Raw genomic sequence first — 15,764 nt, 5'->3', positions numbered from 1 at the left:
CACAGGGGGGTGTGTGGCGAGGGCGGGGCCGGCGGCGGCGGCGGCGGCGGCGGCGGCGGCAGCAGCAGCAGCAGCAGCAGCAGCATGAATGAGGCGGAGGGCCTGCGGCAGCGCCGGCCGTTCCGTCCGCAGGTCATCACCGAGGATAGCCCGGCGCAGGAGGCCAAGGAGGGCAGGTGGGGCCAGGCACGGTCCCCCTCGATGGGGAGGGAAGAGGGGCCTGTTGTGACCGTAGGGATAGGGCAGGCCTAGCCTGAGGGGAGAGGAGGGCCGGGCTGCGGTGGGCGGTGTGACGGGGGGGTGGTGAGGGCCCGGGCCGGGCCTGGCCTGAGCGGTGCGAGGAGGTATTCAGCTTGACCCGAGGGAAGGGCCCGGTCTGACCTGGGAGCTGAGGAGGAGGGTTCATGATGGGTGGGTTGGGGGGCCCGGCCTGACCTGAGGCCGTAGGGCGGTGGTTGGGCCTGGCGTGAGGGAAATGTGGCTGGGAAGTGTGCTGGACAGGGAGAGGCTCCACCGGCCTGGCCTGACCCCGGTGAGGGAGGCGCTGGTCAGGGCCAGAGTGTCCTGGGCGTGAGGGGGTGGAAGGGCCTGGCTGGCTGCCCGGGGCTGAGCGGGGGCGTGGGGAGCGCGGCCTCACTTCCCCTCTCTTGGTTGGCAGCACAGGTTGATGCTGGGGTACTCGTGGGTGTCAGCCTGTGGGGACCCCCGGCCTCCCAGCACCCCGACCCCGCAGCGGGGTCTTCTCTCTGTAGTGTTCGGGTTTCTGCTGGAGGTGGCTGACAGAGGGAGGAGCGTTTCTGGCAGGGCCTGCACACCTGCTTGTGCTGAGCTGCAGAAAGAGCTTTTAACAACAACAAAAGGTTTAATTTGTGTGGGGTTTTTTTTGTAGTTGGTCCGTTTAAGTACTGTTTATCTTTTGCTAGTCAAGAAATCACAGTTATCCCATTGTGGCTTGCACAGATTTATTGTGGGTGTGATTAAGTCCTGTATAACTCTGGTTAGTCTGTTTATATTTGGCAATAGTTTAAAGAGTAATCTGCAGTTTAAAGACTAGTCTGTTTGTGTCTGAGATAGAATAATCTTATAAACAATCCATTTGTTTGTGGCTAAATTAAAGAAGGTTCCATTTACAACTTTCTGCTTAGGAATTTTATAAAAAAAATAGCTTCACTGTAACTAAAAGCAATAGCTGCAATAAGAAAGTGGTGGTGTTTGCTTAGCCTTCCACTGAATAAAGTAGTTGGTGACTTATAATACTTTGGTTCACTATCTATTGTGCCTCTTCCAATGGGAGTACCTTGGAGCTTCCTATGCCTGCCCATCAGAGTGATCAGAATGAAAGACTGCATATGGTGGCTTGCATGCGTAGCCTCTGTTTTTGAAGGACAGCATCAGCATCTCTCCGCTTGAGAGACTGCTCTTCCTGGCTTCAGCCTCTCTTGGTAACTTTGCACAAATCAGTTGAATTTCTAGGGCTCCAGCAATGATCCAGAGTATCCTCAAGTCCTGTTCTCATGAGACTGTCCTGTATGAAACCAGTGGAAGAAATTCCGGAGGCTGACCTTTTCCTGGCTGAGAGCCATGGCAGAGAGTCTTGATGACAGTTGCTTTCCGCTCCGGCCCCCAAGTAGCTCTTCTGCCAAGAGGGTGAGGCAGCCTGAGCTTCTGCCTATGGTGTCCCAGCCTACTGTCTCTCTTCAAGAGCTGGTGCAATGGCTTCTCCTTTTAGTTCTTAGTGACAACTAAATTGCCATTTTTATAGCTGGAGTCTTGGTAGATTGCATTATTGAGATTTGTTGCTGGAGTCCATGTGGGATTAATTATCAGAGACACAATTAGCTAAGGATTTCTGTTTTGCTTATTAGTGTTGGTGAACCATTACTTCAGTGATTCTTTCCAGTGACCAGTCAGTAACTTACAGTTGTTAGTATTCTATATAAGTTTTTTGTTTTTATTTAAATGCTTGCAGTTTCAGCAGTGTATAAAATAGCTCTTGCAGTTTTCAGGCTTGAAGTGTGAGTTTGCTTGTCACCTCATGCTTCCTGCCTATTTCCTTTATTGTCAATTCCTTGTGAGTTTGAATGAGGATCAGAAGAAATATGACCTTTACTTAAATCATGCTTTCAGGAGCTTTAATTAAGTTGGCTTTGGCAGATGAGTTCCCATTCATATCTGCTTCTTTTTGCATGAGTTGTTTTCAGCTGGCACAAAGATGCTCAGGTGTCTGCTGACAGTACTTTTAATCTTATAGTCTTGAGCCTTCATCTTTTGAAGGACAAGGCTGACAGCTGAAGTCTTTGTGTAAACATGGGGATCACCTTCTATCTCTACCACCTGCTCAATTCCAAATCCAAGGGGAAACAGATGGAGAGGTGTTGCTTCCTCAAGACATCTAGTATTAGAGCAGGAAGTGTTGAATTCTTCTAATTAATTACAAGGGCAGTCTGGCTCTTGGGAAGTATGAAGAGGTCAGTGCAGATGAGAGAGCTTGTTTGAAACAGTTTCCCAGCGTGGTCTAGCTCAGATGGAGATAGGCTTAGTGCTCTAACACTGCTGAAGGCCACGATGGGAATGCTGCGCTTTTGAGTGTGAGAAATAAAGTTTATTTTTTAATATATCTGAGAGCAAGAATACTTGGGCATGCTGGTGGAAAGGAAGTAGGCTCAGGTGGTGAGTGCCTTGGGGAAGTTGGGGAAAGTTTGGTGACCAACAGCAGCAGCGCTAACGACACTTCTTGGAGTAGGCTGAACTGTCTGTGGTTTTGGGCTAGCAGCAGCTCTTGTCATGGCAGGCTGTCAGCATCCTTGTAGCAGTCACCTTGGCACAGCCTGGTGATTTGCGCGGTGGCTTGTGATGGCCCTGTTGCGTGTTGTGAGGAGATGGAGAAACTGGGGCAGGCCTCCATCCTAACTTCCCATGTCTGCTGCCAGAAGAGAGGGGCTGACAGTAGTTGTGCCATCAGGAAAGAACTGTGATGGATTATGACTATTCCAACTTCTGTACACTGTGCATGCAGGCAGTGACCAAATCCAGGCCTAGTCCTGTCCTTGCTGTCCCACCTGATAATCCCAAAGGTTACCTTGATGCTGATATCAGTACTGCAAGTACCTGTCGTTAGCTCCCCAGTTGTGATATTTATGCTCTGGGCAGTAGTTCATACTTCCTACTGTCTGGATGACTGGCTAATGAAGGACAAAACAGTGGAAGTGGTCCAAGGATCAATGTGGAACCATCAGGCACAGTTTGCCTTTATTTAATTGATACTGTAAGGCTGGCTGTGCTAGTGAATGGTTCAGAGTAGCTAAAATTGTGGGAGCTGCTTTTCCAGTTCAAGGCTAGGATTTGTTGTGTGGCTCTGTCCTTTCCTCTGTAAATGCCTGATTGATGTCTCTTGAGAACAAAACCTGGTTTTCTCCTAGAGAAGAACAGTTTTTACTTTTTTGTTTGTGTGTTTTGATGGGTAAATAGAAGATACTTAATTTCTTTTGTGTGCTGGGGCTTGAGTTTCAAACCAGTGTTCACTAAGTTAAGCAAGCATTCATTTAACTTCCTCTAACATTTGTTTTAGTTGAACTTTTCATCCAAAACTGGTGCTGAGATGAAGTGCCAAAACTGAAGAGCTAGTTGAAGAAAACCAAACAGCATCACCTCCCCCCATTTCTTGTTTGTGGTTTGTTTTGGGGTTTTGTTGGGTTTTTGTTTTTTTTTTTGTAAGCTGTAACTTGTAAGTGTACATGAGAATACTGTGCCTCATATGATACCAGTACGCTGAGACTGGATAAATATCCCTTTCTGTTATCCTAATGAGTTCAAAGTGGACCATCATTCAGATTGGTGGTTGGGCAAAAGTATTTCTGGTTCCTTTTGTAAAGAAAATAGGCTGTTAAAGAATTTTTAAAGACTATTGTATCTTAAAACAGCTTAGCATGTTAATCCTGTTTCTTGTCTGGTTTTGGCAGTACTTACAGCAGCAAGGTGTTCCGTGTTACCTTCTTGACTTTGGCTGCATCTCTAACTGTGCCCCTGCTTGGAGTAACTGTTCTACTGGATTGTCCTATAGACCCTCAACCTATAAGGTAAATTGCTGCTTTGTTTTTAAATAAATATTATTGAAACTTCTGGTATGTGTTCTGTTGGGTTTTGTTTGTTTAATTTTTTCAGCAAACAAAAGTCAACTGTGTAAAGTGATTCTAACTGGATTAAGAAATTGGGGAGTGATTGGTGTATTATCCATTGCCATGGCTTGCTTCGCATACCCAGTCTGTTTCTGAGCCATCTCATGCAGTTGTGTGTCACTACTGATCACTGAAGGAGCTGAATTACTTTATTTGATCATTAATGTAGAAAATTATTTTCTGCTGTCCAAGCTGTCAGTGGAGCCTGTGATTACTTACGTGTACTCTTGCCTTCTGTGAGACAAGAACTGCATTTTCACTAAGGACCAAGCTGTACCCCTTCTATTATTGCTCTGTCAAAGAGAGACTGTTTATCTGAGGATGGAAATTGAAATGGATAACCTGACTGGGTTGATTTGGTGCTTTGTACCAGTGGAACCATATGGTGGTGTTATATTTAAATGCAGATCTCATAAAGCAATGCAGCTAGGTGAATTCTGCCCTGTCTGAATTCATAAACATCCAAATCAAGGTCTGTATCAAATGTGTAGTGTCACAGTAAATCAACTATATGAGAAGATGTGACCTGTGTTTGGAGAAGTTGTACGTGAAACACTTTGACTGCTAGCATAGGGTGGAGTCAGGTTGTTTAGTGCTCCTGGCATTTTGCAGTAAGTGAAAATGCTCAGTCTGATAAATATTTATGCTCAACTCAATAATTCCTTAATGAAAAGGAACAATGACACTGTAAATATCTCCAGAGTTGAAAGAAGCTGTTAATGTGGTAAGGGTAGTAGTTACAAGACTTGCCAATAGGCTATTAGACATAGGCTGCCTCTTGCAAATCATAATGAAATGCTTTCTACTGTGGTTGGGTTTAACACAATGCAATTCCCTGAAATACATTGCAACTGAACAATAATTCTGAAAGCCAATAAGGTATGTGTATAATGCTTTTCCTGCTTATATAGTCCTGGTCTAATTCTGGTCCAGGGTAACAGTATTGTGCATGCTTACATTTCTTACTTTTAAGTCCTTTTTATAAGACCAGGAGAGCTATTTTTCATGCCCAAATCACTGGCTTATATTGCTGTATGTTCTTAATTAGCTTCACTGCCAGAAGTGGTTCCAGTCTGTACAATAGCCAGGATGATTCTGTGTGATGTTTATGAAATGTTTTGAAAAAGCTCAAGGAGGTAGATGCTGTCTGAATCAATCCCTTCAGTGAAAGAACACATAGAAATCTTGTTTGCCAACAGTGATGTTATTCCTGTAAACCACTAAGAATAAGAGGGGGGGAGAAAAAAACCAGATGTGATCTGTGAAACTCCATGTGAAATTCCTGCAACTCTGGTTTATTTCAAGTTCTTTATCTATGAGCCTGTTTTGGATAATATTGATCCCAGGGAGGATTTTCTGCTTGCAAACACAACTGTCCAAAGTTCCCAGCAAATGAGTTCCTTATCTGAAGCCTGTTATCCTCATCTGAAACTCTCTAATGCTTGGAAGAAGGGATGGAAAATGAATTTGTGTTAGCATTGTGAAGACAACTCTGTTGTAAAGCTTCTGTGGACAGGAGCCAGTAATTCAGTTAGCTTTGCCACTGCAGTAATACGTACTGAAAGGAAAGTTTGCTGTTTGTAACCAGATGATAAAAGTACGTATTTTTCTCTCCTGAATTATTTGTGTTGTGAACCGGTTTTCCTCAGTTGTCATGGCTTTTATAATTTGTGATTTCAGTTGACTTCCCCCCCCCCCCCCGCCTCATTGAAGGTCTAGAAATTGTAATGATTTTCACCATATGAGCAGCAGAGTTGCAATGTGGTCAGTGACAAATAGGTTCTGGATCCTGTGAACCCGGGCAAGTTTTGGAGTCAAACCTTGTATTCTTAAGATTCTACAGGTGGAAGGCATTTGCTTATGGTCATATAAGGAGTCATTAAAAAAAAAAATCTTTCAAAACTTGGCCTAGGGAGCTTTAGCATACTCTTGTGAATGAACACTTAATGAGCTTACCACCCTGGGCATGTATGCAGCTTTTAGTAATAACTTGAAATCCTTAACTCATGGAGGCTGAGGTGGCTTATGTGTGTGTTTTTAAGAACCAGAGACCAAAACATATTCAAGTTTGTCAGCACAGTTAAGGCTGGTTTTGAAGCACAGTACTTTCGAGCCTGGTATTTAAGTTGAAGCCGCGTAGGCATCTTACTACATTCCTTCTCCATATCTCTGTAGTTGGTTGGAACTCCAGTTGGCTTGAACCTGTCTATTTCTGTGAATAAGGGCTTGCAAGATTGGACTTTATTTTGTCATTTTGAGATTTCAGTTCAATACCCTTTAAGTTTACATGCAACTTACTCCTTTTAGTTGGTCTTTCTCTACGGGAATGCATTCAAGTCATGAACGAGAATATATCTTTCACTATGGTACAAAAGTATGTGTGTCCTAATGCTCAAACTACTGGAATGCTTTTTTCCCCTAGTTGCATGCTAATTAGTAATTAAAATTTTTTTTCTGTGATCAAAATGCTATACAGTGTCAGATCTCTGTGTATTGTAAAATGCCAGGCTTTGAAATTTTAAAACTTTTTTGCTTAGGAATTTGCATATATCTACTTAGGAAGAATATTCTGATACAAACAACTCATTCAGCTGAGTAAGAAAGCAGTTATTCTTTTGTGTTGTGGCAATGCAGAAATCCTTTGCCTTTGTGTAAGACAGATGAACTGGGAATGTGTTGTTGGACTTGAAGCTGTATAGATTTCCAGATATGTCTTAGGAACACATAACCACAACTTTTCTGATCAGAAGAACCAGAAAATTATGATTCTTGATGAACAAGAGTCAATTTTTCAGCTGTGTTTTCTTTTTTGAAATATGCTGTATGTAAAGCATAGGTCAGGCTTGCAGGAGTCAGCAAACTAGGCAAAAAAATGATCCAGTATTTTGCTCAAGAGTGTTTGCAGATTTGCGGAAAGGATCATGAGGTCTGTGTTCTGTTTTGCAGTTTGAAGGAACCTCCCCTCCTGACGGGTGTGCTCGAGCCCAACATCAAGTTACGAAAAGCTGAGCGGTTATGGGAAAATCAACTGGTCGGACCAGAGTCCATTGTCAATATTGGAGGTAAGCACTGACAAAATAAGCTTTTAAGGAAGGGTCTTTAAATGTTGCTCCATTGATAAGGATTTGTTCAGCAATATAGCTCTTAAACAACACATTCTGGAAGTTATTTTGAATATACAGGTTTTAAAAAAAATAATTGTGTTATGTAGCAAAACCTGGCTGCTCTATACTGCTTTTCTCCTCTTTTCCCAGAAAAAAATACATCTTGTTGCCAGATTAAAAATCCCTGTCTTCCAGGACTGAAAGTAGTGTAGTCAGGGGCTACTTATGTTTGGAGGAAGTGGTCCTATTTTTCATTTGGCTAGCTCTTAACTGGGAAGTAATACTTCTGGGGTACTACCTAGTCTTTTAATGCTCCTTGCCTCTGAGGGAGCTGAGTGTTGTGGTGTTAATTTTTGCTTATATGACAGAAAAAAATCTCAAATTGATAAATAGCATACTTACGTTTTAGTGCTGTTGCATGCACATACAGGTGCCATCCTGTTCTCTCTTGTGGTATGTGTGTTCTCCCCAAATTACAAACCCATGCCACCTCTGAGCAGTTTCTTAATGAGGTGACTAGACTTGTAATAGCAAGACACCCTCTTAGTAGGAAACCAGCTTTGTGCAGGAGTTGTTCCCTGTGCCTCCTGAAGGGGGTAGGGCTAGAAATTACTCTTGACATAAGTCCTTGACTGTTTTAGTGGGAAAAGGAAAGGGTGTCGGAGTTGCAAGCAAGGCCCTTACTGAAACATCCTTCAGTACAAGAGGTGCTCAGCAGCCATATAATTTATTTTCCTTCTGCTATATTTGCTAATAAATTAATAATTTAAAAAATTATTTTACTCAGCACAAAACTACTGTAAATTCCTTCCTCAGTTTATGCTTTTTCTACCTATACCTGTTAACAATGTGCTAAAGTGATTACCTGAAATCACTGATTCTTTTCTGATACCTAGTTTTGTCAATCTCATTGGAAACTCTTTAAGGAAACTTTCCTGCAAGGGACAACTGACCTATGGGTGAAATAGTCAACCTGTCTGGGAATAAGTTGTGTATGAATAAATGTTGAAGTCATCTTATTCCCTTTTTAAAAGTGTAATTAGCAAACTTAAAACTTCAGTTAAATTGGAGATGGAAAAGCCCAAGCAATGGGCTCTACTAATCCAGTGGTCTTTTATTTATTTTGGTTGCATGGAAAAGTTTGTGTGTTGTTTGTATTCAGTGAATCTGTCTTATGCTGTCATGTGGCTTGGCATGAATACAGTAATTTGGCAGTGCTTTTGATTTGGGTGGTTGTTCAGTTGCTAGGGTTTTTGTAATTCTTCTCCAGAACTGATACAATATGGGCATTGGCAGGTGTCCAGCAGCCTATGTGGACTGTATCAGAATAAGAAGTTTTATCTAGTCAGTCTCTCGTTGAAAAGTGGCAAGATGGATGCAGTGCCTGATTGCATTTTATGGTGTAGAAATTTGCCCAGAGGGATCAATCCAATGACTAGCAATTAAGTTGTTACGTCCATCTTTAACCAAGGATTTGGATCACTTAATGGTGAAAAGCTTCATATCCCATATTCATAACGCCTATGGCTTAAATCCTTCCTCTTCTTTTTGAGTTGGAAGAAATCCAACCAAATACTCTTATTTAACTTCATCTTTCCTCTTCCTTCTTTATTCTTTTGCTGTGACTGAAGATGACTGTTGCTCTACTTTATCTTAAACCTGAGTTCTACTTCACGTAGTAGAAGGATCCTGTAGAAAGATGTTTGCCACAATAGTTCGGTGATCAAGCTAATCACATCAGTTGTTTTTGCAGATGTGCTATTTACTGGGACAGCTGATGGGAAGATTATCAAAATTGAAGATGGGGAAATACAAACAATAGCCAGAATTGGCCATGGTCCTTGTGGTGAGTGACAGCTCCTGAACACAGCATACCTGAAAACATCTGGGTCAGGGCTTGTGTTGATCAAACTGGTGTTCTGTCTGTATTGCTTATGCAAGTGCATATCTTCCTCTGTAGAGATTTGCATCAGAAATATTAATATATTTGTACGAATGAAGTGTGAGTGGAAATATGTACATAAGCACTGGAAGGAACAGCAGAACAAAGGGCCAAAAGAATGGGAATGGATGCTCTTGATAACAAAGGACGCTGTTCCCAGCAGTAGAATTTAGGAATGTGGGGTTTTGGTGTCATGGCTACATGGCCTGCACTCTTGTAAGGCTGCAGCATGGATGACTTGTCAGTAGAAGATCCTGCATATTAACACTGGGAGGAAGACAAGGTTGAAGTGCATCACAAATAACATTCCTTTTCCCCTTAGTCCATCTAGAAAAAGCATGTATCTTAAACAAGATAAAAATGGGCAGCAACCTGGCCTAATTTTTATGGAAGCTGAAGTCAGCATGATTCTGAGGTGAAGGGCGACCCCATAAAAACTGAGGACTCCTAAACAAGTGTGAGTGAATGAACTCGTGAGATAATGTGTGAGTGGAAAAGATAAAGTTATTTAGAGATTTTTGAAAATAAGTATCACCTTCCCCATCTACAGAATTTTGCCTTGCATTTTATTTACTAATTTCCTTTCCTCTGTAAGTACAGTGGGAGGTTGCGGTGGCTGCACCTGCTTTAGCAGAGATCTTCCATTGGTCATGATATTTCTGTTTTCTCACTGCTAAATTGCAGTTATTTCTTGTTGAATTCCACACCTCTTTCTGAACCACTTGCTTCATTTAATGAGATTTCTGGAACTGAGTGAGAAAAACTGGTAGTGGCTTGGTTTTTAACAGAACTGTTTCTGTGGGGAAGCTTCATGTTACCCATCTCAGTACTGCCTGGGCAGTCTAAGAAGCCTGGCTGGTGTTTGTTGGGATGGTGGGTGGTTTTGTTTGCGGTAACAATGCAGAAGCTTACATGAGGTTCTGCAGCCCTGAGCTGGTTGCCAGTTTAGACAGAAATTATGGGCAGGAACTGTTGTCTTATGTAGCTCACATTGATATGTTCATCATTTTAGGTATGTAATTTTATGTGGATTGTCAGCCTTGGGACTGACAGTCTGCTGCCAGCTGATAGGAAGCTGGACTTCCAGCTGCTGCTTAGGTGTGAGCGTAGGTTGGGATGGATATGAAGAATCACCTTTCCACTGCTCATTTCCATTGGATTTGTACAGCTTGGGAGAGGTGGGAAGATGGTGCTGCCCTATTTGTTTGGGGCCAAAGAGGTAGTGGGGAGCCTAGACTTCCATCTTGCCCTCCTTGAGCTGGGGAGGGAAGTGGAAAGGCTGTAGCTGACTACCTTTTCCAGAAGTTTCTCTTGCTAGTCTTTCAAACTACAGATGTTCTGAAGTTCTTAGTTCTTCAGGACTCAAGTAGACAAACTTTTCAGATTTGCAGTATTCCCCTTCCTCCTCATATAGAAGTCTTCAGTGTCTGTGTCTTGAGAAACCAGCTGTTTTGTGACAGCATTGGACCTTTCCAGAAAAAGAAAGTTCCAAGGTGTACATGATTTTTTTTTTTTTAATTTAAAAAAGAAAAACCTGCAGTTTTCTGAGAAGCAGCGCTTAGTTAAATCCAATTTTCTGATATTCAGCCCTACTCAGGGCAGCTGTTAGCTAGCTACCAGCCTGGCAAATTACATAATTATCTCTAGACTGATAAAAACATTGGGATATCCATTTCACTCACACCTAGGAAGTAAGAATAATTTCTTCAATGAATGTGTGTGGTGCTGGCTGTAGACTTTTGTTAAGCTACAGTTTGACCTATATAGGTAGCCTGAATACCTTGTATTTATTTCTATTTGGAAAACCATTTTAAAATTGTTTCCTAAGGAACCCGTGAAGATGAGCCAACATGTGGAAGACCACTTGGCATCAGAGTGGGGCCAAATAACACCCTTTTTGTGGCAGATGCTTATTATGGACTCTATGAAGTTAATCCTGGTACAGGTATGACTTTTCTGTTTGGAAGTTCTCTTCCACTGACAATTCTGGGCTTCTTTTGCAATTTTGCCAGACACTGCAGGCAAAACAATGCCTGCCGCCTTTGTAAAGTGGCTTGGAGCTGTCTGGATGAAATATACCATGCAAGAAAGTGATATTTATTTTCTTGTAGCAATCACTTCCTCTCTATGTCTGTCTGGATCAGAGCTACCAGTGGCTTATCTTCTGGTGACATATGCTTTTGGTTGTCAAAATTGGTACCTGAGAATCCATGAATAAAGCTCTGTGTAGCTGTTTCAGTTTTCATAAAGGGGAAAAAATGTATTGCTGTTACATAAACTTTTTGTCATGTTTGCTGTACTTTTTGTTTCTGCCTTGATCTTGCTGTGTAGTAGTGAAGAGCTCTTAACTTTTCTGTAACCCCCATCTATAAAAAGTGAAGAAAGATGTATTTTGGTGCGGCCAAAGATCAGGTGGCTTGTTCCTGCTGAGAAAAACACTGTTGCATCGTGCCCTTTCTTGTATGTCCCTGAGCCAGATCTCAGTTTTAGGAGCTGTGCTGTCAGAAAGCAATAGTTGCTTTCATGTAGGGTTGATTTTCTGACAGTTTACATCTCCAAATTGGCTTCAGGTGTGGAGAGGGAGGCTAGCTGAATCCTAGGTGAGATGTAACCAAAGGGCTCAGACTGTGTGGCTCTGGGAGGGTATGCTCAAGGTCTCCCCTTTCAATGGCAGACAGCTGCCGTATTAGCTCATTCATGACAAAAACAAGCAAGCAAACAAGCCCTAAGATGACTTCAATAGATTTTGCTAATTTTTAGAGATCTGACTTTAATAATATACCTGCTAATATGTGGCAGAGCAATTTAGTGAACCTGCCGATGTTTCAATGTTTAGAAAGTACTACTCTCTGTTTCTATGGATTCCTGGGGAAAGAGGGAGTAGTGATTGGCTTGCCTGCATCCTTCTACAAGGTTGGGACCTGAGTTTGCACTTGGTTTCATATGAGCTTCAGAAATGTGTAAAGTCTGGCACTTATTAATGGGGAACACAATCTACTGTTTCAGTTTTTCTGATGGGTATTTTCTCCTGGTCATTCACATTCAGTGTTGAGTTGTTCCGTTACAACCCAAAACCTTATTACTTAAGAGGCATGAATGGAAAAAATGTGAAGTGCCTGTTAATTTTGTGTTAGTATTTAACTCATTTCCAAGGCAGGACATAAAACTTGTCTTGTGTGTCTTTTTTTTTTTTTTTCTTCTTCTTTTTGTAACCAGGTGAAACAAAAATGCTTGTATCAACCAAAACACTAATTGAAGGTCAGAAGTTGTCATTTGTGAATGATCTTACAGTGACCCAGGATGGGAGGAAAATCTATTTCACTGACTCCAGTAGCAAATGGCAAAGACGGGACTACTTATTCTTGATTATGGAAGGCACAGATGATGGGCGGCAAGTATCTCTTCCTCAGGGCATTTAACTTATTGTAAGCTCAGCTGTAGGAATGGACTTCACCCCTTCCTTGGTATTCAAGCTTTTTTCTCTTTATAAACCACCTTGTGCAAACATTGCACTGCTCAGGAGAGGGTGAGAGAATGTGTGGATGTTGCTAATGAGACCTGCAGCAAAATGAATGAGATTCCTCTTTTTCCTTCAAGAGGACTTGCATGGAACATCTATTTTAAAAGGGAAGGTGTAAGCATTACATTCAGCCAAAATCCTTCATGAATGCTGTTAATCCCAAGTGGCTTATTATTTCTCCTGTGTTCATAAACAAATGCTTCCTGGCTCTTCTGCCTTTTTAACTTAGCTGAAGTGTATGTGAGAGAAGATAGAATGCCTGGAGAATGTAACCAAGGTGAATAAATATTTGTCTTCACTCAAAACTGTATATAATGCTTTCTTTTTAGTCTGCTTGAATATGACACAGTAACAAAAGAAGTGAAGGTCTTAATGGTGGGGCTGAAGTTTCCCAATGGTGTCCAGCTCTCTCCTGCGGAAGACTTTGTCCTGGTGCAGGAGACAACCATGGCTAGAATCAGGAGGTATGAATTTGCTGAAATTATTACTACTCTCTGTTTAGAGATTGTTTAAATAAATGAGTTGAATGACAAAAGAAACCCTGCACTCTATTCATGCCTTGTTGTCAATGGCAAAGAAGATGGCCTTCCTCAGTACTTAATTTTTTCTTTCACTGTAAACATCTGGACTGCATAATCTTTCCATCATGGGCTCCTTGAGCATAGTGGAGTAAGATGACTTGTTCTGGGAAGAGGAATGTGGCTGTGCTGTATTTCCCTGTACCAAAATAAGGAAAAAACCCTATTTTTTTGAAGTTAATTCCTTCGGGGACTTTTATTTATTACTTAGACTGTCTGAGATAAGATGTCCTAATCCTACTATCTATAACTTTCAGGTACTATGTGTCTGGCCTGATGAAAGGTGGAGCAGATATGTTTGTTGAGAATATGCCTGGTCTTCCAGACAATATCAGGTTAAGCAGCTCTGGAGGATATTGGGTAGCTATGTCAGCTGTCCGGCCCAATCCTGGATTTTCTTTGTTGGATTTCTTGTCTGAAAAACCATGGATTAAAAGGATGATATTTAAGGTAAAAAAAAAAAAAAAAAAAAGTTTTTTTGAAATCACCTTTAGTATAGGAATGGAAGTGATAAATGTTTGTTTGTCCTGTTTCTTCCTTTTCACAGGAAGATTTTTAAAATCTTTTTAGTGCCATTGTTAAAAGTGTCCTGGTTGTCCCCAGGTAGAACAGTCCTTATATATTCATAGGTAGTAAAACTAACATTTGCTTCTCTGAGTAGCAGGTGCACATCTCTTAAGTTGCCTTCCATCTTGATCTCAGGAAAGAAAAAGAGACTATCTCTGCCCTAGCCTTGCAGCAATATAGGATCTACACTTGGATAGGTGAAGGCTTAAACTTTGTACCCAAAGTGCCTAAACTACTTATTGGCAGGTGTCCGGAGAGATTTGGGAAGTCTGACCTGTTCTAATCACTACACTAGGCATCCTCAGAGACAGCGTATGTTATGTATGCTGCTTGGTGACGCTTTGTTCTGACTCAATATGCCTGTTGTTATGTCACACTCCCCTTTAGGATGAGCAAGAATAATGTATTTTGTAAGGGATATCTGATGCTAAAGAAATGGCATGGTACATTTTAAGTAATACAAAGACTTGAAAATACTTCTCCCCCCAAAAAAATAAAAATCAACAAGCAGTGCTTAGGATGGAAGTGCCATTTCAGCAAAACAAACTCTGTGCAGTCCCTGTAAAACCTGTTGTCTCTCCTGGTGCAGTGCAGGAGCCTTAACAAACTGATGATATGGGGAGCAGAGCATGATGTCTGCTGCTTGGCATCAACTGCACCAGAACAGGCTGATGTCTCCTGCATGGACATCCTTTCAGCCTAGTGCTGGAGTAGAGTATGCTACTGCTGGTCTCTTTATTTATTTATATATTTTAAAGTTGGCTTTTCAGGTGCCTGTTTACTCAAAACGTGTACTTATGTTCTTAGCTGCTTCTTCCAAGGAGTGTGGAATGGTCTTTGACTGTATAAGTGTCTGAGATGTAATTGTGGAGAACAAAATCTTTTGTTGTTAATTTTCTTTTTTTTTCCTTTTCTTTTTCTTTTAGTTGCTGAGTCAGGAAACCGTGACAAAGTTTGTGCCCAAATATAGCCTCGTTGTTGAACTTAGTGAGACGGGATCCTACAGAAGAAGCTTTCATGATCCTAATGGAGTGACGGTAGCTTACATTAGCGAGGCACATGAGCACAATGGATATCTTTACCTGGGCTCCTTCCAGTCTCCGTTTATTTGCAGACTTAATCTTCAGCATGTTTAAGTGTCCATCCATGATAAAGTGCCACTGTCCTATAATACTCCAGAGGTATGAAAGAAGCATGTGCTTGAGGCAGTGTGTCACTAAGGACAAAAAGTGAAAGACAGTCGGTTAACGTGCAGTAGCACTGTTCTGTTGCCATAGGAAAATGTACAGCTTGCTGTACCTGTCCTCTTCCTTGGTTTGACTGCTCTTGCTTTGGAGTTGGCATGCATAATTATTAATATCTGAGGAGTATGGTGGACAATCTTCATACGGTTATGTGGTCCTTAAATAAAATCCATTGCTTTTCCATGCTCAGGCCCTGTTTGGAGTCGTCTTAAACAGACATCATCTGTCACCTTTAATGCAACTGTATGTCTTCTTACACTGGAAGCGTTTGTGATATATGGAATTTAATTGTGTATGATTTGGATTGAAGAGGATCTCTTGCATGTGTTTATTTCTGTTTTAGAGCCTCCTGTTTAGGCGTGATTACAGTGCACGTTCTACTGTCATACCATGGTGCTGTGGTAGAGGCAGCAACATCCAGAACATGCCTAGAAATCTAGTTATACCATCTGGGTTTCTTCAATTCCAGCCTGTGTAATCAACATCAGATGCTACAATTACCTGTTAATCAACATGCAGAATCAAATTTGATCATTATCTGTGGATTCCTGTGTTTCTTTATACCATTGTAGTCAGATGATGAATGAAAGTTGCATTTTCTATGTTATTAAAGACTAGTTCCAGTGGATTTAAA

The 15,764-nt window shown here is 41.6% G+C and overlaps 1 protein-coding gene across 1 annotated transcript; it reads left to right on the top strand.

The window, feature by feature from the left end:
• The first annotated feature begins 8 nt into the window (after positions 1–8).
• On the top strand, positions 9–15,764 carry APMAP (adipocyte plasma membrane associated protein). Its single transcript, XM_054819239.1, has 9 exons — positions 9–176; positions 3,960–4,076; positions 7,122–7,237; positions 9,033–9,125; positions 11,050–11,166; positions 12,438–12,612; positions 13,071–13,205; positions 13,577–13,769; positions 14,813–15,764. The coding sequence occupies exons 1-9, from the start codon at positions 85–87 to the stop codon at positions 15,020–15,022; spliced, it is 1,248 nt and encodes a 415-aa protein (XP_054675214.1). The 5' UTR covers positions 9–84; the 3' UTR covers positions 15,023–15,764.

This window comes from Grus americana, chromosome 3 (genome assembly GCF_028858705.1).
Source record: "Grus americana isolate bGruAme1 chromosome 3, bGruAme1.mat, whole genome shotgun sequence".
NCBI classification, from domain to species: domain Eukaryota; kingdom Metazoa; phylum Chordata; class Aves; order Gruiformes; family Gruidae; genus Grus; species Grus americana.
This window is presented reverse-complemented; position numbering and strand designations above follow the sequence as displayed.